Genomic DNA, 20,859 nt, shown 5'->3' with positions numbered 1-20,859 from the left:
CTCGTAAGATTCTTAGAGAAGCTTCTGTTGCCTTCCCTCCTTTCCCCTCCCCCTTTCCCCAAAAAAATTCTTCAGAAACATCAACATTTTTATAACCAAAGTATTTAACTGTACGTGACAATCACAGACTGGCTTGTAGAGTTGCCGGGGGGGGGGGGGGGGGACACGGACCAGGATGAAGGGAAAGCATCCTTGCAGCTCCCCAAGAACATTCCTCCTTCATTTTCAGGAAACTCCTTCCTCCTTTTAAGGGTCACCTGACATCCCAGACCTTAAGAGATCAGTCTTCCAAGTCCCCGACCTAGTCCCCAGGTCATGGTCATCTTTTCCATCCCAACTCCAGCCATCATTCCAAAGTATTAGCGGCCCCTCGGATAGTCCACACGATCCCCTAGAACACGCCCCAGTTCTCAGGTTCTCCTTTTCTATGGTTGCATCCCCTCTAAAATCTTGGTCTCGCCCCCCGCCCCCAACTTCCTATTCTATCCATTACACACGTCATACTCATTTAATTCTCTTCAATCTCCATCCTTCCCATTCACCTGATTTATCACTGCCTGACTGATCTGACTTCTCTTACAACTGAGCCCAAATCCCAGGGCCAGTCTCCAGCACTCGTGAATGGCTGTGCCCTTTAGACATTCCGACCTTACAAAGCCTGACCCTGGCATAGTCCACTTTTTCCATTTCACATTCTTGGCATCTGAGCACTGCTGAAGAAAAATCAAAACCTGGCACCCAGCCACTGCAATTGATGGTCTCCTATCTCAAGTGGGTTTCAAAGGCATCCCTTGATCTTTTTACTGGGCTTTGGGCAGATTCCCTCACTCAGTCTTCCTGGTGGTTCATACTAACAAAATGTGCGACATGATCTAGGGTAAACAGATTATCAAAACAATCTTGAAGGTACTGGATAAAGTATGAGAAGAAAAAAGGCTAAAGACGGTAAGTGTAAATTAGCTCGAATGATATATGACCTTAGGTTCCAAGTCAGTTACTTTCATGGCACTAGGAACACTGCTATCTTGTCTCAATTCTTACAGATGTTTAGAGTTTGACAATCGAGGTGAAGAGTGAACCGCTGGGAGAAATGGCTGTGTTCAAATCCCTCATGTCCAAGGTACCCTTCATACTTCTTATATTTTATCAATGAAACATACACAACTTCTGTTTTCATTTTCATTTATTCTGTGCAGTTTAGAGTGAAAGTTAAAACATCACACAAACCACAGAAGCTTTAGATATAGTGTTGACCAGTTTTAAAACAGTAACAGTGAATAATCATGTACATACATTCATCTCTAATTTTACATCTGGTTATAGAAAAGTACTATTAACACACATAGTTCTAACTCCTTATAAACCTATTTGTCAAGCAGCGAGGTGACAAAACATCATAGCATAGCACAGAATGTTTCCTTTAAGAAACCAGAGCAGCAGTATTTGGTGAACGGTTATGCATAGAACTGACTTGGAGGGTAAACACTGGTCATAAAACAGGCAGCAGGTGTATAGTAACAAATGGAAAAGGTAATTTTTATTAATATAAGATAAAATGTTCTCTTTAGGCTTTAAGTTAAAAACTATAGAATACTTTAAAAGCAGACAATACAAGGTGCTTTAATTCTAGACTCCATAACAAAATACTATCCCCATTATTTGCTTAGGAATCCATAACCTTTGAAAACTGCTCATTGGCTTTTTAAAGTCAACCTGAAATATAAAAGCACTGGAAGCTTACCAGTCAAAAGCTAAAGTTACGTTGGTTACATGTTACATTAAAACATACCTTTTAAGAAAAACTGACTTTAATAACACTGTATTGTTAACTTGAAATAATTTCAAAAATTAAGTAAAAATGCACTACTTTCCAATCTTTCAACACATTTTGGTTTAAAATGCCCTACTTTATGAAACCATTCCTTAAGATATTCCCAACTTCCAGCAAAATAATTTGAAGCTGTTTTTAAATCTGATAGCATCTAAAGAAATGGGTCAGCATGCCTGGAAAATTGGCTATCCACCACAGAACGACATATTTATGTTTCCACCATGAAAACATCACTACAAAATCCACTGGATGAATTCTGTTTTTAGCTTTATGTAAATATCAAAAAACTTATTTAACAGTGCCACACAAATATTTAGTGTTTTTGGCCTTGAAATCAGAGCAATGCTACCAATAAATCTGACACAGGCAAGTTTCACAAAAGGCAAAAGAAGAAAAAGATTTGGAAACGGTTGGTTGGGAAGGAAATAAAAGCACCCACCAGATTAATTAGAATTAATCCTCAAAAGACGGCATCCTTGATCACCATCACCATCACATTTGCGAGTACTCAGACAAGACTAATACTTGTGTTTTTAATGCTGAGAACCTTCTAAGCTTTCAAATAAACCACAGGCTGGACCACCTCCTACTAAGAAACTGAAAATGCACTTATGCCGAGTTCTGATAAGGTCAGCTACAAAAGCACTGCAACAGGAAAAAGAACAGAAACGCTACCACACAAGTATTTGTGTTAACAACCATTTCTCTTGCCTCTCTTACTGGCCTCAGAAATATGCACTATGTGAGGGTACTGGAGGAAGAGGAGTGCAGGGCGGAAAAACACTTTAAACAAAGTCAGTAAAATTTTCAGATTGGCCATCAGTGATTTATTTCTACTTTTCTAAGAGTTAAAACACGGTATAGTGTAAGCTATTAATATGCTCTGGGTATATTTCCCAAGCAAGTTAAGCAGAACATTCCTTAAAATACTATTTAAAAAGACATCCATGAAGCATAAATATTCATAAATAATGCCAACATGTACACCTTTACATGGATTAATTTGTAGATGACCCTTGTAGACTTGGGAGGTTATATCAACCATCATTTTCAATACTGACACAGTAGGAGGTTCACTGGCCTGCTTAGTTTATCTAAACCTAAGACATCCACTACAAAGCGGGCTCCACGGCTCAAAATTTCTGACTACGAAAGATCTAATTCAAATATCCTCCCAGTACACAGAAACATTTTTTCTTCTAACTGATGAGCATTTTCATGTGATATTTAACTAGTACGAAGCATCAAAATTGATGCTTGAAACTTGTGTCACTGTTCTGTTAATCAGTATAATCACATAAAAACAGAAAACTGCATCCAGTAAGAGAACGAAGACAGAAAGACTGCCCCTCTCTCAGCTGCCGGGGACCTCCCCCAGCAAATATTTAAAAGTAAAGTCATATCCTATATATAAATTCCCTTTTAATGCATCCAAAGGGCTACAATGACACCAGAGGTGTCCATCACCTTGGGGCAGAGAAAGTGAACGGTTAATCAACAGACAAAACCATCGGCGTGGAGTATGAGGTATTGAACAAAATCACACACCAACTTATCATAGAGGTGATATTCCGTAATGACTAGTTCTTGAGAAACAAAGGTTTAAAACATAAAAAGAACTTGGATGAATAAAATCAGCTGGCTTTGCCATTCGTTCTTGTATAAAGCAGGTGACACTAAACAGGAAGGTTCTTTCCCAGTAAACGCCCAGTCCAAAGTTCAGCGAAGACAAACATGGGAATCTGGCAAGAATCACTTTATAGTAAAGCAGGCATTTTCACCCACTCTTTTATTTTTTCCCTCAGTACCCAGTACCTCTGAGGCCTTGTCACGGAACTGTCTGTGAAGTATTTCCTCCACAACACATGCCTTGGGCATGAAGTCCCCCTGTACAAAAGGAGTGACCAATCTTTCTCTTCTTCAAGTAGAAGACAGCTCCTGGATTCCCAAATTCCTACTCTACAGTCCTGAATAGGGTGCCCCCAAAATGTTATCTCACAGAGGATAACTATTTTAACATTATAAGAATCAGAACTGAGTTCCCCAATAAATTACTGCTCTCCTAGAAAGAAAAATAAATTTACAGACTATTTTGGGGGTCTAACCTAAGATACCATCAATTGTAAGATGCACCATATGTCTAAGAAAAAACACAGGCAATTAAACTATGACCCAATGCCTTTGTAGCCTGTAGAATGTTTATTCTATATTTACTGAAACAGAGCTTTCAGAGTTAAGCGGATTTTGATCACGTCAGTCTTGTGCATACGTCAAGAAAGTGTATGAAAGAAGCTGGTTAAGTTGTAAAATTATAACTTCTGAATCACTCAGACCACAGCCACGGATGTCTGCACTCCTCCAGATCACAGCACCCTTGGTGTCACCTCTTACAACAGTGCTCTGCCACGCCTTCTGCTGAATGTCAGCAGGAAGCTTTGGCCAAAACGATGTTTGACGCCTTAACGACAGTCCTGCTTGAAGCATGAGTCGATCATACCAGCCTCTCATTGCTCAGAATTTTGCTTCATCTATTCCGAGGGTTTTGGCAATTTCTCCCGCCTTCAGCTGCGCTGCTTGGCGTGTGATCGGCAGTCCTTTGGCTCGTGTCTCCCTGACAGAATGCAGTACCTCTTCGCCTGCCTGTGGGTATCTTCCTTTCTTAGGTCCCGTAAAGCACTTTGTCGTTGCTTTACAAGAAAATATGGAATTTCGGTCACTCCTCCAGCGACGGATATTTGCTTCACTGATGTCACACGTGTACCCAGCTGCCCTGTTCCCATGCTTTTCTGCATACAAGGTAACTTTTCGTTTCAGTGCTGAGTCATAGTGTAATCTTTTTGAAGACATTTTTAAAAGTCAATTAAACCCAACACATGCGACATCAACACTACAGCAATGACGCCGTGGCAAGCTCACACACGCGCAGGCGAGGAGAACCGCGTCGTGACTGCTGCCTGGCTGGCGGTGGTCGAGAGGCGCGTCCCAATTTCAGACAAAGGAAAAAGGGGGGGAGGGGCACAGCACAGAACTAACAAAATATGGTTGTTCAAGCCTGTTCTGTTTACCAGATTAACACCAGTGCGAGAAAATAAGTGCCAGAGCAAGTGCAGGCGCAGAAGTATACAATCAGGATATTATCTTTATGATGAAATTGGCAATGGTCCGATTTGGTTTAATTCCCTTTATTTTCATATGGCTTACATGTAAATCTTTTTTTGAATTGGACTTAAAATCCAAGAAAAAATGTCCTTCAAACTTTTAGCAAATTGCAAAGCCAGGTCATTAAAAAGAGAAACTCCCAGTGCCTTTCGTCAGGAACTAACACAGGACCACGGCTGGGGTCAGTGGCCCTCGTCAGCAGGTGCCCTCCTCTGGCGAGCAGATCTGATCCTGTGTGGAGACGATAAAGCATCTTCTTCCGTTTCAGACCCTGAAGGTTCATGATCTCCCTCCTGGGATCCTGTGTCTCCCACCAGTTCCCGAAGAAACTTGAATTTTGATAAAAAAAGATGCCAAACAAAATACCAACCTAAAAAGAGACAACAAATATTAAGAAAAATTACACACGGGATTATCAATTGAGAGCATTTCAGTTAATCATGCATGGAGGAGTTATATGACAAAACAGTAGCATAATTTAAATATATATGTGATTACATAAGAGTTCTTTATATGTTCTTTTTTTGTTTGTTTTGTTTTTTTCTTCTTTATATACTCTTGATACTAGGTGCTTACCAATGTATGATTTGCAAACATCTTTTCCCATTCTGTGGGCTGTCTTTTCACAGTCTTATGAATGTTCTTTGAAGTACAAAAGTTTTTAATTATGATAGAGCCTAATTTGTCATTTTTCTTTTTATGAAATCCAATTTATCTTGTTTCTTCTTTGGTTGCTTGTGCTTTTCATGTCATATCTAGAGAAACACTAACACAAGGCCATGAAGATTTAAGCCTATGCATTCTTCTAAGAGTTTCAGTTTTAGCTCCTACACGTAGGTCTTTGGTCCATTTTAGTTAACTCTTTGTGAGAGAGAGAGACTCAAATTATTTCTTTTGGATACCAAGCTGTTCCAGAACTATTTGTTGAAAAGATGGTTCTTCCCTCTATTAAATTGTCTTGGCATCTTTGTCAAAAATCAAGTGATCATAAATGTTTTTATTTCTGGACTCTCAATTCTATTCCCTGGTCTGTCTGTCCTCGTGCCACACCACATCTTGATTACAGCAGCTTTGTATTAAGTTTTAAATCAAGAGTGTTAAGTTCACCAACTTTGTTCTTTTCAAGACTGTTTTGGCTATTTTGAGTTCCTTACAGTCCTATGTGCATTTTATAATTATCTTGTCAATTTTGGCAAAAAAAAAAACAAAACCGCAGCTATCATTTTGATAGGGAATGTACTGACTCTGCAGATCAACGTGGGGACCTACACTTTTTTTGCATATTTCTCTGTGCGTATCAATTTTTCCATAATGGACATACATGGTTTTGATGATCAGAAAAATCAGGAGAAAAACAAGTCAGAAACTGGTGAGTAAATTGTGATTATTCTGTAGATGTAGATATTTTAAATACCACAATGCCATGAATTGGCCTAAGTTAATAAGCCCAGTTGATTTTAAACAGATACTAAGGAAAACTCCTAACTCTTAGGTTACTTTTGAGAATTCAGCCTAAAAGTTAAAAGAACTTATTTTCCCAAGGTACTGTGCTGAAGAGATTATGGAGGTGAACTTACCATCAGGGAATCATAAACGAGATGATGGTAGTCTTGACCTCATAAAGGTCAAAGGTTCCAACGATGGCTACTTGGTATAAAATGACCGTAAATTTAGAAAACTCAAGGGAGGCTACTGAAGTCCTTTGACTGAAAATAGACTATAGTGAAGGGCTGTCACCAGTGCGGTTCCCACCAAAAAACACTAGTGTCCTTGGGATGCTTAAGAGAAAGCAAAGTCTCCCAGCACAGAATCTACAAAATAAGGAACTCAAGACTGCTTCAGCAGTCAGTTTGGGGAGATTTAATAAGGACATTCAGTTAGATTGCAAACTCTGTCTTCTCCAATTTTAATAAAACAGATCCAAAAAAAGATTTTAAAAAAATTGCCAGCAACCAAACAGTGTAAGGAATTCAATCTGAAGTCAAAATTCCGAATGTGGTGGCCAAATGGAAAACTCCAGAGTTTGGAGTAGCAAGTTACAGCCACCACCTCCCCTCCCCTCCCACAGCTAAAGCACTCGACTTCACACCTCTTCCATTTTTACGCCCCAAATCTGCAGATAAGCAAACTTGAAAAGTCTGCTTACTCTTCCCCACTCTGCCCGGGTGTAAGATGTGTGAGGGCTGGAGGCGGAGGCATGTGTGGTAGGTGACACTGCTTCTCCCCAAAAACCGTGAGGCAGAGAATCCCCCTAATATAGATATGGAGCTCACGTGCCGCACAGCCCAGAGGACAAATATCCCCCGTGCTTGGTTTTTCACAACGGCTACTGTCATGAGAGGGTGGGAATGCAAAATGAAGAGGGAAACTGTAGTGGTGACAAGAACCGCAGTGGTAGTCACCAAATTCAGGGAGGTTCGACACGTTATTCCCGCAGTCAGATGACCAAGTTCTTACGCAGCTGTAATTCCGGGGAGACGGGAGTAGGGCGCGGGGCAGGGGCGTCTCTGCATCACCGGTACTTGGAACTGGTGAGAGCTCCTGCTCCTTCTACAGCTGAGGTTTATCAACGAGTGTTAACAGTCTGAATATGGGACGACACTAAAAACACCAAGCAGTTTGAAGGGAAAAACAACTACACAGGACATTTTGGGAAAAGAGACATTATTAAAAACCCCAGTGGGTACAAAGCAGGGAAAGCATGACTTAGCAAAGAAGAAACGAAGAGAGAGATGACAATGCCAGATACAGCTGCTAACACTCACCGGCTGCGTTCACAGATGTGGAAACAAAGTTAGCTAACTTTTTTTTTTCTTTCTAATTTTGGGACAGGTAACATGAGGACGTGTTTTGCACATGTTTAATGGCCAAACTGTTATTCAGTATAAACTGTCTTGTCATGTACTTCCCGTATATGTCACATTCCTGCAGGTGACTCACAGGGCCCCACCTATTCATCTATAGAGTTTTACTTCTACTGATCTTATGATAAATACGGTACAAAATCGAAAGTCATATACATAGTTCATCCCCTGCTATTTTAACAAAGCAACTTCTAATTTGAGTAACTGAAACCCTAAGACTAAGCTTAAGCAGAAAGGGGGAGTTTGTTACCCGCTTACAGGAGAGGCTCACAGAGCACATGACACGAGGGGCGAGGACTAGGAGGCGGCCCTGGTGACCTGAGGTCACTCTCTCGGCATTACCTGCTTCTCTCTGCACCCTTGTCTCATGGCCTTCTAGGCTTCTCTTGCACGTAGTTGCTCCTCCCCAGCTTTCTATGATTTCATGGTTATCTTCAAAAAACAGCCTAGAATCTCTGTCCCAACCTGGGTCAAGCGTCAGCCCAAGGCCAGTGTGCATCACCTGGGGCAGCAGGTGCAGTGAACATGGCTGTGGGGCCACCCGTGAGAGTTCAGGGCTGATTTTTGAGGTGGAGGGTTGTGCACAGGGCAGGAGAAAGAGCTCCTACAAAGATGTCGCCTCTGCATTTCTTAGGCAGTAGGCTCCTGGAGGAAGGTCTTCACTACAGGAGTCACTCCCACAAAAACCACCCGTGAGCTGGGCAGGCAATTCTTTTATTAGACAAAGTCTGACCAAAACCTTTGATTGGTTTGTGTCTTTGGGGTAGAGCAGGAGTGGAGCAAGGATAACCACTAAAACTTGAGCTATCTCTGACTGAAAGGGACCTACCCCCCTCCCTGCACGCCCACAGGACCTCTTCGGGAAGTATCGCGTACGGCTCACACACGTCCTCCCCCCAAACCCGATACGCAGACACCAGAAACGCCTTACCTACTCTTACTCTAGGGAGTGTGTGTCTTGTGCCTTGTCCTGGGCTTGAAAGAGAAAAATGGGAAGGAGGGAGAGCAGACAGGAGGCTGGAAGTGGGGAGAAGGACTGTCCACAATTGTGTGTACTTAGAGTCAGAAATTTACACTGACTGTTAAGACAAGTGCTGTGGTTTTTCATAGTTTAAAAGGCAAGTCTGTGCCTTGCTCCGGCTTCACACAAGTAAGCACTGCGTGTCGGAAAATCTGGCTGCCCTGTGTATCCTGGGATAAGCAAAGGACATTCAACTTGCGTATGCCGGTAACTAAGCATTAGTTCAAAGGATGGATTTCATGAAACACACTGTATATTGTTTGTCTACGCAAGCTAAAGGTGCTGGCAGAAGGGCAGCAGAGGCAGGTGAACCTGAATGACGACCAGTCACCATCAACACGCCACACACCCGGGGGCCAGCTGTAATCCTAGAGTCCTCAGTTCACAAAGTGCTTTTACATTCAATATCTCATTTAACCCTCCCATTAGCCCTCTGAATCAGGGACTAGGAGTCATTATCTCATTTTCTAGATAAGAAAACAAAGGCTCCAAGTGACTCATAACCATTGAAGACGGCTAGCTCGGCAAAACAGCAATGTATTTTAAAATGTTATCAAATTTCCCATATTTTCACAGTGAAAGTATGGCTAAAACACAAAACACTGTCTAGGGAATGAGAACTTCATTTCACTATCTAAGATCCTTTTAGTTCAAAAGCCAGGTGCAGTATAACCAAAAGTTCTTCTTTGTGCAGTCACTCCAATATGCTAACATAATCCTACCTTCACGGTGCCATCTAAGCCATGGTTAACAGACTGGCTCAAAACCAACCTCAATTTGTATGAAGCTCTTTTCCATTCTGAATCTTATAACCTTATTTTCCTTTTATACTGAAGGCAGCTAAGGCCAACTTCTAAGATTATATGTCCACGGCCAAGACGTAGGCAAAGTGAAACAGAACCTCAAAGCGCCTTCTACCGCACATCCCTTTTGTAAAGACACACAGGGCAACGCCAGCAGACAGGCCCCGGGAGAAGCCATCGCTGAATTAACCCACTGTTGAACTGTAATACCTCCACATCCAAAACTCTGCCTCCAATAAACACTGACATTTTTAAAGTTCCTTTTTCAAAACCTCTCCTCTTCTCCATTTTCTTTTCCTTTTGGTGATCACAATATTCCAACAGATCCATCTATTACAGACGATGGCCACATTTTTCATCTATACTTTCTACCTTTCTTAATCCCCAGGAAGGAATCTCTACCTGGTTGGCTTGAAAACACCTTTAAAAAGTATATATGCCCAACAGCTCCCTCTTATGACTTCCATATTTCTGCAATGAGTACTGTATCCTCTCCCGTCCCCCAGGTGGGAAGGAGCGTGCTTCAGCATGCTGGCCCTCCCCCACTTTACTCCAGTGCTACAGACTCAACCTCAACAAGCCCGCTCCCATCTGTTCCCTTCCTCACACTCCCGGTGCCATTCTCCATCCTACGACAAACCTTTCCGATCTGTCAACTGGACCACAACAAGTTCTTATATCTCAGAGGCATGCTCGAGCCACATTGCTCGGCCATAAATTCTGACGCAGCAACCTGCTTGATACTTGGACAGGTTAACTTTTATCTGCCTCAGTTTCCTCTTCCATGAATGGAGATAAGTCCCCACCCTCCAAGATTCAACGTGGTAATAAAAATACGTGTACATTGCTAAAAAAAAAAATGCCTGGCTCATAAACACTCATCAAATGTTAGCCACTGTTACTATCTCTTAGACTCCAGTCTCTTCCTCTCCAGGGCAAACTCCACAGACAAGAGGTTGCCACCACCTGTCACTGAGATCTTTAAGCATCATGAACGTGTAATTTTTACGTCTTTCTACTACAGCATCTCTTCAGTGCAGCACTTTCTTGGATGGCTGCTTTAGCACTTCATGCTCACATCCATCCTTCACTGTATAAAGCCGTCCCCTAAGACACAAGTTCTTAAGGAAGTAAAATGTATGGTTTATCTATGTTTTCTACTATGTCCTCTATGTCTTAGAACAGTACCTGGCGAGAGTAGACACTCCAAGGAAACCATTCAGCCTCCATCCTCCAACCCTCACCTCCAACACACACCAAAAAAGTACCATAAATTTAAAGGTTTAATAAATTTCACCAATTGATCCATTTCAGGGCTCTTAAGATTCCTACTAGATAACAGAGTAGCTGATAAACAGAACTGCTGGGTACCCTTTCGCAAAGACACTGAACAATGTTATCAACCAAGCTGACCTGACACGTCCAGAACATTCCACTCAGTAACAGTAGAATAAACATTCTTTTCAAGTATATGTGGAACATTCACCAAAACAGACCATTAATTAGTCTCATTAAGTATAAACCTTCTTAAATTTTATTATACAAAATACATTTCCTTAACATAAGAAAATCAAACTACAAATTGATAAAGTAACTTGAGGCAATAATAATAATGTTCTAAATAATTCATGGTTCAAAAGGAGAAATCACAAGTGAAACTAAAAAATATTTTAAACTGAAAAATTTTTGAACCAAATAAAGTTTAAAAAAAATTCAAAAGCAATACCTGGAAAGAAATTTATATCGTTAAATACCTATTTTTTAAAATATAAGAAAGGTCTAAAATCAATAGTCTAAGCTTTCTTCATAAACTAGAAGTGCAAATAAAAATCAAAATAAGTAGAAAATAAAGATATAAACATAAATCAGTGAAATAAAATAAAGACAAATAGAGAAAAATATCAATAAAACCAGAAACTAGATTCTTTGAAAAGATCAATAAAATTTATAAACCTCTAGCCAGACTGATCATAAACAAGAGAAAGGACACAAACAGTATCAAGAATGAAAGAGAAACCTGGGAGTTTGAGATTTGCAGATACTAATATATACATAAAATAAACAACAAGTTCATACTGTATATAGCACAGGGAGCTACATTCAATATTCTGTAACTTATGGTGAAAAAGAATATGAAAACTAATATATGTATGTTCATGTATGACGGAAGCATTGTGCTGTACACCAGAAATTGACACAACATTGTAAACTGACTATACTTCAATAAAAATATATATACCAAAAAAAAAAGACATCGCCACAGATTCTACAGATAGTAAATGGTGAGAGAATATTTTTAACTTTATTCTTGTGAATTATACAATTCAGATTAAATAAACACAGTGCTTGAAAGACACAAAACTATTACAAAAGCTCACTCAAGAAGAAATAACCGGAATAGCCCAATACTAGCCCAAATGAAAGATACTAAATTTGCGGTTAAAAACTTTCCCCGAAAGAAAAGTCCCGGCCCAAATTAATTCCACCAAACATTTAAGAAAGCATACCAACTGTGGCAGACACACCCTAGTAAGTAACCTCAAGGAGTCAGTCAAGCCACCCTTGTGTGACCTCTCCCCTTGAGTGGGGGCAGAACTTGTGACATTGACTCCAACCAACAGACCATACAGCAAAGGTGATAGGGTAGTTACTCTCCTTACTTGGTTATGTTACATGATAAGGGTAAAGGGATTCTGCAGATGTAATTAAAGTCTCAACTGGTTGACTTTTAGTTACTCAAAAGAGAAATTATCCTAGTCAGGCCTAACGCAATTAAGGGAAAGGTTTTTAAACAGACCAGAACCTTCCCTGGTGTCAGAGAGATTCTCCTGCTGGCTTGAAGAAGCAAGCTGTCATGACTCTACAGTCATAAGGAACTGAATTCTGCCAACACATAGCCAGGCCAACACCCCACCTGCAGCCTTGTGAGATGCCGAGCAGAGGACCCCAGCTAAGCAGTACCAAGACCCTGGCCCACAGAAACTGTGAGCTGATAATTGCATGTTGTTTTAAGTTGCTAAGTGCATGGTAATTTGTTAAAGCAGCGATAGAAAACTAATATACTAGTTCATGAAAACTCTTCCAAAAAATAAAAGAAAGGAACTTTCTCCAAATCATTTGATGAGATCTACACGACAAAACTAGACAAAGGCACTTAACAAAACTAAAAATATTCCTCATGAATGTAAATACAAGACCTTAAGTATTTAGCAGGTAAACCCTGCGACCTATAAAAAGATAACGCATCACAAACAAGGGAGGAATCTATGAGGAATTGTAGCGCTGCCTTAACCCTCAGAACTCAATGTAACTCATCACAGTAACAGACTTAAAAACCACCTGATCATCTCAACAGATACAGAAAAGGCATTACGGGAAAAAAAAAAAAAAGTCCAACATCCATTTCTGATTTTTAAAAAAAATCTCAGCAAAGTAGGCATAGAAGGGAACTTTTCTTCAACCTGATAACGAATGTCTACAAAAAGCCTTCAGCTACCATTATACTCAGTGGTTAACGACTAAATGATCCAGAAGATCAGGGAAGGTCTGCTCTCGCCCCTTCCCTGCAACACCGTAACGGATGCAAAAACTAAGACACACAGCGGAAAAACCATGCACTTTCTGTGACCTGTACGTTTTACCTTATTTTATCATTATCCTAAGTAAAACCATATTAAACCATGGATAGTTTAAACGTCTAAAACCAGATTTAATCTTTGAAATTCCATCTTTCAAACACTAGTTAATTCATATTTAGTCACCTGAGCCTTAATGTGGGACAGATAAGCAGAAACACAGTCGCTCCTCAGTATCCCCAGATTCTAAGACTTACGAAGTCACGTCCTGGCTAAAATGAGAGAGGCTGAGCACCCCGCTCAAGTCGCTTAGCTAATAAGTGGCCGTGCTGGTATCTTTAAAGCTGGATCAGCCGGGGTCCAAGTTCACTTTCACTTGCACCCAGACCTTGTTAGGCCAGCGGGAACCTGGACTGGGTCCTGGCACACTTCAGTCGGCCCACAGCCTGCTGAATCAGGGGGAACTCGGGGCACAACCAAGCCAACCTCTGGAGAAGGGAGGGCCTGCACACCAGACAAATAACTACTGCCCTTGCCTCATGTGGGCCCACACCGATCACCTCCTAGCACGTAAAGGCTTCAGATCTCAAATGCCCCTTAGACAGAGGCAGGTGGAGCAGACAACAGTGGTGTCCCTGTTGCCGGGTCACCCTCCAAGCAGAAGGCCGCCACCACTCCCAGCCCCTACTTGCTGCCTCAGTTCAGACTTTCATCACCCCTTAACATTAACCTCCTAACTGGTTTCATTGCTTCTAGCCTCCCAGTCTCCATACACTTCAGCTAGAGAGGTCTATGAGACTCTAAGTAACTGCCAAAAACTCTTAGGTAGCTCCCCATTGCCCAGAAGAAAGCATAAACTCTGCAAAGGATGCATATGAAGTGCCTCAATCTGGTGCATTCTGCCCCATCTATAACCTCATCCTAACCAGCTCCTCAAGGGCTGAAAAGTCATCGTCTATCTCCTCATTCAAATACTTGTCGAGCCCTTACTATGTCCCAAATACCACCCTTACTGTGACATATTTGTCCAATGATAGTGAACTATAGGAAAAAGATACCAGAGTAAGGAAAAAGGGGCATCTGTGTGGGAGGCCGGCAGAGAGGTCAGCGGGGCCTCCCAGCAATTGACTGAGATAGAGAAGGCTGCAGGAAAAGTATGCTCAAGAATGTGGTTTTAGATATGCTAAGTTTGAGATGCCACGATACTCACTGTAGAAGAGTTTTTATAACCCAGTCTCCAGGCCCCCTCCCTCCCAGGAGGTCAAGGGGTGGAGCTGAAACTTCCCACCCTCTAATCATATGTTTGGTCCTTTTGATGACCATCCCCTATCCTGAAACTATTTAGGGGCCCCACCCTGAGTGCTTCATTAGCACAGACTCGGGCTTGGTCCGAAGAGGCTTGCTACAACAACAAAAGATGCACCTATGACTCAGGAAATGCCAAGGGTTTGGGGAGCTGTGCACCAGAGGCCCAAAGACCAAATAAAAAATATATTTTTATTGTCCCGTGGAGATGAACTCAGTGACTGCTGACTGCTCTTGGAAAAGAAAAGGCTTGTTTCTGCTTGAAAGGAAGGTGATATCAGGGTATCACCCAAGTTGACATAAAAGTACAGTGTACCTACATTACTGGACCATTTCTTAAGACTCTTGCCACTTGTTGAAAGTAGTAACCAAGTTGTATCAACTTCCAGAATTTGTGATTTAGTGATAGAACCAGGCTTTGGTTATCTTTGTGTCTCAGAATGACGTTTACAAGAGATGCTCAAATACTTGGAGAATGAATGGGTGTATGACCTATGGCCAAGTGACTGGGAATGAATGAGGAAGGTAAATACCTTGGGTGTTGCGCACACACTGAAAACAAGCAGTTGTTCTGGGGAAGGATTCTGAGCTCTAGGAAACAACCAGAGAAAGGAGCAGAGCCTTATAAGTGAAACTGGAGCTCAGAGGCCTAGGTTTTACTAGGTACCTTGTGTGACTGTCTTCCACACTGCAGCACATGGCCCTCAAAAGCAGGGATTAAGCTTTATTAACTTTTGGACACTCGTATCTCCACTACAGCAGCTGAACATTAGAGTTCGCTAAGCATATGTCATTGAGTAATACAAGGGTTATCCATCCTGAGACGACCCTGGTTTGTACCACACTTTAGACGGTATTTGTAATGGGAATTTAATAATCTATATTGAAGAATCTTTGTTCCTTCTTCAAATACGAGGGCCTTCTACATGCCAGGCACTAGTCTCTAGGATCCAGGAATAGAGCAGTGAACAAGCCAAAGAAGGTCCCTGCCTGCACTAAGCTTACACTCTAACTGGGGGAAACAAACATGTAAAATACAGTCAGCCCTCTGTATCCATGGGTTCATATCCATGGGTTCCACCTCCACAGATTCAACTCACTGCGGGCAAGATTGACAAGCATAGACTGAAGGTGAGGAGATGGAAAAGGTATTCCATGCAAATGGAAATGAATGGATATATAAATGGAGGTATATACACACAATGGAATATTACTTTTATACTTATAAGAGAATGAAAGCTTGCCATCTGCAACAACTTGGATGGATCTAGAGGGTAAAATGCTAAATGCAATTAAGTCAGACAGAGAAAGAAAAATGCTGTATGATTTCACTTGCATGTGGAATCTAAAAAACAAAACAAACATAACTAAACAGAAACAGAGTCAGAGATACAGAGAACAAACAGGTGGTTGCCATGGGGAGGGGGTGGAGGGAGGAAAGAAATAGGTGAGGGAGATTAAGAGGTACAAATACTTCCAGTTGCGAAATGAGTGAGTCACAGGTATGAAATTTAGTGTGAGGAATAAAGTCAATAATTATGTACTATCTTTGTAGGGTGACCGATGTAACTATCAGTCACCGATGTGACTTATCGTGGTGATCTTTTTGAAATGTATAGAAATATCAAATCACTATATCCTGTAATAGGAACGAACGGTGTTGCAGATCAATTATAGTTCAAAAATAAACTCATAGAAAAGGAGATCAGATTTTTGGTTATGGGGTGAGGTAGGGGGGTTGGATGAAGGTGGTCAAAAAGCACAACCTTTCAGTTGTAAGAAAGTAGAGATATGACATATAACATGATAAATACAATTAACACTACTGTATCTTATACATGAAAGACGTTAAGAGAGTAAATCCTGAGAGTTCTCATCACAAGAAAAAATGTTTTTTCTATTTCTTTAATTTTGTCTATATGAGATCATGGATGTTCACTAAATTTACTATGATAATCATTTCATGACATATGTTAAGTGTGTATGCTAGTACACCTTAAATTTATTTATACAGTGCTGTATGTCAATTACATCTCGATTAAACTGAAAGAAAAAAAGTGAGACAAAACTGAAGAGACTTCTAGATGGAGTTGACACTTAAAAGAGGCAAAGGAAAGGGCAAAACCAAGGATGACACCCACATCCTTGGCTGCTGATAACAGCTGAGGTGGGAGGGAGAGACAGGTGGTAGAAATCAAGAGTTCTGTATTAAAGGTGTTTAGTTTGAGATGGTTATTAGATCTCCAAGTAGGGATACGGAGAAAAAAATGTCTGATGCATGAGCTGGGGTCAGGAGAGGCGTGAGATCTGGAGATTTCAATTTTAGTCAATAGTTATTATTTAAATCTTTAGGACTGGATAAGATACCATAGGGAAAGCACAGAAGCAAGGGGAAAATAGAAATATATATTTATATTATAACATAATTTATTATAGAAATATAATAGAAAGCAGCATGCACCTCAAGAAGTACTTGTCTGTAAAACGTTTATTTCCAAGATGACTGGTAACAGGTAGAGAGACATGCATATATAAACTGACTGATATATGTAATTTATACTTATGAACCTACTGTGAATAACGTAAAATTTATTTCCTAGCATAGCTTGTGATTTAAAAAAAGTTAAATTCTAGGAGAAGAGAAACCGGGAAAAGGTAATTAGCCACTACAGTAGGAAGAAACACCATGAAAGTCTAGTGCACAAAAGCTAAGAGAAATGCTTCATGGACGGAATGCTCACCTGTACAGAATGAGCATGAGGGTAAGTATGATTAGAACTCATAAGTGACCATGGACTTGGGAATAGAGGCCATTTGTTACTGACCTTCACAAGGGCAGCTTCAGTGAATAGTGGGAAATATTTTAGAATGAATGAAAGATGAGAAAGTACAATCAATACAGACAAGAGAAGGAAGACCTCCTTAGGAAACTGAAATTTGAAAATAGGAACTCATTATGTGAACAAGCTGGTCAGTTCTAAAAATAAACTAGGCTATGAGTTTCTTGGGCAGACCCGTGTCTTAGATTTCTAACCCCCAACGTGACTGTATCTGGAGACAAGGCCGATAAAGCGTTATTTAAGGTTAAATAAATTCGTAAGGGTGAGGCCTCTAATCCAACATGACTGGTGTCCTAATATATAAGATTAGGTCACAGACACACACACAGATGAAAAACCACGTGAAGACGGTCATCTACAAGCCAAGGAGAGAGGTTTTAGAAGAAATCAGCCTTGCTGGCACCACGTTCTCGAACTTCTAACCTCCAGACTGCAAGAAAATTAATTTCTGTTGTTTAATGTCTGTGGTATATTGTTACGGCAGATCTAGCAAACTAATACAATGTCCTGGTTTCTCCCTCAAATCTGATGGGAGCCTTCTTCCCCCAAGCCCTGGGCCCCTCCTAGTCAAAGATGAAGCTACCCCATCATTAGCTCGACAAAAAAGTGCTTGGATCACTTCTCAGAGCTATTAGTCTTGACCCTTCCAATCAAAATAAGGCGTTATTTTACTTATCACACCTCTCCTCTCATTTCATAATGTTTTCTGAAACCTAAGGCAGGATACTTCTAGAAAAGTGAGTAACATTTAAGTCAAATAGCGTCTGAGCTGAGAGAGCAAGTCTAATATATGCAGCAATTAGGCATTCTGATGCCCCAAAGGCAAGTTTGGCAGTGTTGTATGGTTGACAAGCCACAGACCCATCTCAGGTGGGCTGCATCTTCAAATTAGAAACGAAAGCATATGTTTGCCTCCTTCCTCACATCCAAATAAACACAAAGATCTGGTTTTCCTTACTTCAAGAATCTTAAACATCTACAATTAGCCCCAAATCCTGACAACACAAGCAGGAAACTGAGAAAGGCTTTCCAATCGTTTTATCATCAGAAAAGAAAGGCTGTAAGTTAGAAGCTTTAACTCTAGTGCGTTAGTAAAAGCAAGAAAATTTAAAATATACATACACATATATAAACACTACATGCGTATGTATATATATATATGCATATGCACAAATATCTTCTCCAAACATGGCTGATACTGAGCATTTAGTACATTAATCATGAGTAAGTCCTATATCATTTTGAATTCTGGCCAATTATTGCATCAACCTGAAACTATACTTCAATATTGTTAATTGTTAAAAAAAATAAACTGAACCATCTGGTTCTAAATACTTCTTAAATTTTCACAATTGCTCAGCCACTTTGCTGAGAGACCTGTGGTTATCCGTTACTGTGTATTAAAAAAAAATCAAGAAGATCTACAATTGCGCTAATACCTTAAGAAAGTAGTCCTCTCATTCCAAGAAGGAAAAAGAAAAAAATTCAGCAAACTAGCACCATTATTACAGAACTAAGAGTTAGGTTACCTGACCCTGGAAGTTTAATATAGCCGGTGTTTTTTAAGTTCTGCCTCGTCTCAACATTTCTGTTTCATACTGAGTTTAAGCCCGAACTCGAAATAAACAAGCAATTTCACATGTGCTTCAAACCCAGCTCTGTCCCTGTCCCTGATTAAATGAAGGTAATGAAACCTCTCATTATCCTCCGAGTCAGAACGTGTGAAAAGGAAAAAGGAGAAACCAATCATTTCACCTTCGAATACAGGCCAAGGTTAAAATCTGGGCAGACTGTGGTAAGAACGGCAATCAAGACGCTGCCGGGTGAAGCAAGATCTGGTCTAACCTCGAGTCAAGATGCCCAGCCCTGGATCCCGTTCTAGCCTCTCCAGGATGCCGGCGGGCCTGCCGCGGGTCAGGGGCACACTTCCTGAGTTCATTCCCAGAAGAAAGCGGACAACAAGTGATTTTAAAACGCTTGCCCACCCAAGCCCTTTTCTTCCCCCTTGTTCAACACACAAAACCAGCAAGACGGCCAGACGAGTGGAGCCGAAGCGCGTACCGCGCGGTGTAACCGCCCCGCGGCGATGCCCCACTCACCGCACACCATCAGCAGCAGCACGATCAGCAGCGTGGCCACGAACACCAGCAGGGTCAGCCCGACGTTGTGCCACATCTTGGGTGGCGGAGGGCGGCCGGCTCCGGGCGGCGGGGCAATGGGGCGGTGGGCACGTCCGGGGCTTCAGCGGCCGGCGCCGGGCGCGGCGGGGCGCCGGGGCGGCATGGGCGGTGGGCGCCCCCCGGCAGAGCCCCCAGGAGGCGGGGCGGGGCGGGACGGCGCGCGGGCGGGCACCGCGGCCGCCGGCCGACCCACCGTCCTTCTCGGTCTGGCCCACGGAGCGCGGGCGGGAGGCGGAACGCGGGGCGCTCCTACCCCCTCATCGTTCCGGGGAACCGGGGACGCGGCGCCCGGAGACCTCGGCGGCGGCCGGATATGCTTCCATGGCGGACGCCGCCCGCCTGTGGATGGCAGAGAGGGCGAACACTGGAACGCGCGGCGGCCACACGGCCCTCGCCGTCGCCCGCCCGAGGGTCCCTCGGTCTCCACGGACCGCAGATAACGTCTCCCGGCGGCAGCCGCGGCGCTTCTCCGCCCCAGACCCCCTCCCCCTGCGGCAGCTCATCAGCTAACGCTCCCACAGCTCGCTGCCTCCGGCGCGCGGGAGCGGCTGGGAGTTGAAGTGCGGAGCCGGTGGAGCCCTGAGGAGGCCGCCCCAAAAGGACTACAACTCCCAGAATGCACCGCCGACTCAGCTGCTTTGCTTCTCCCTCCCACTCACCACTCTGCCTTTGGTTTTCTCAAGCCACAACCTCCGTCTACCAACTAGGGGTTTGTGTTCTCGGAACCCGTGCTCTTGGCTGCCCCTCCTGCGCTGTGCCAAAGCGCCAGAGTGAGTTCAACCATTACTCCACGCACAAAGTCGTTTTGTTTAAAGCCATGACTGGCGAAGCACAAAGAGGGAAGAAAGGGGAGGCAGCTGCCTGAATTACTGGTTACATGTGAACCTAGCCTCTTTGCTGGGGGCGAAGGTTGGATACTTGGGACTTTTGAGGAAATACCAACGTCCCTGCCAAAGAGAGGAGCCAGAGGCATGGAAACTCCCTTTTTTCCCCGTGACAGATGTTCTTCTATGTTTTCATAGATAATGTATTTCTGAAATGAACCGCGAGGGACTTAAGGACATCTGCTTTGCCCTTAATTTGCCTGAGTCGTAAATTCAATCCAGCTGCTTCCCTGAGACCAAGTGACATGACCCACAGCTGAAGACTTGGCCACAATGGCTTGAACAAACCCCTGTGACACAAGACGCTTTAATTATCTCAAGTACTCTGAAGTTAAGACTCTTCAATTCAGATTACATTCATTCGTTAAAGAAGCCCAGAAGAAAAGAGGGTAACTGT

The 20,859-nt window shown here is 42.3% G+C and overlaps 1 protein-coding gene across 1 annotated transcript; it reads right to left on the bottom strand.

The window, feature by feature from the left end:
• Nucleotides 1–1,165: 1,165 nt before the first annotated feature.
• On the bottom strand, nt 1,166–20,079 carry SMIM13 (small integral membrane protein 13). The gene is made up of 2 exons (XM_032462498.1): nt 19,498–20,079; nt 1,166–5,360 (listed from the first exon to the last, which is right to left on the bottom strand). Exons 1-2 carry the CDS (start codon nt 19,571–19,573, stop codon nt 5,173–5,175), a joined length of 264 nt encoding a protein of 87 aa, XP_032318389.1. The 5' UTR covers nt 19,574–20,079; the 3' UTR covers nt 1,166–5,172.
• Nucleotides 20,080–20,859: the final 780 nt, after the last annotated feature.

Source organism: Camelus ferus, chromosome 20, assembly GCF_009834535.1.
Source record: "Camelus ferus isolate YT-003-E chromosome 20, BCGSAC_Cfer_1.0, whole genome shotgun sequence".
Lineage (NCBI taxonomy): Eukaryota > Metazoa > Chordata > Mammalia > Artiodactyla > Camelidae > Camelus > Camelus ferus.
Note: the sequence above shows the minus strand (reverse complement) of the source record. Positions and strands in the feature narration are given on the sequence as shown.

What these genes read in the sequence shown, in the direction of transcription:
- SMIM13 (XM_032462498.1), bottom strand. Translation starts at nt 19,573, where the DNA reads ATGTGGCACAACGTCGGGCTGACCCTGCTGGTGTTCGTGGCCACGCTG. An exon ending in GCTGCTGCTGATGGTGTGCG is followed by an intron (nt 5,361 to 19,497) that starts GTGAGTGGGGCA and finishes GTCTCTTTTTAG; the next exon opens with GTTGGTATTTTGTTTGGCAT.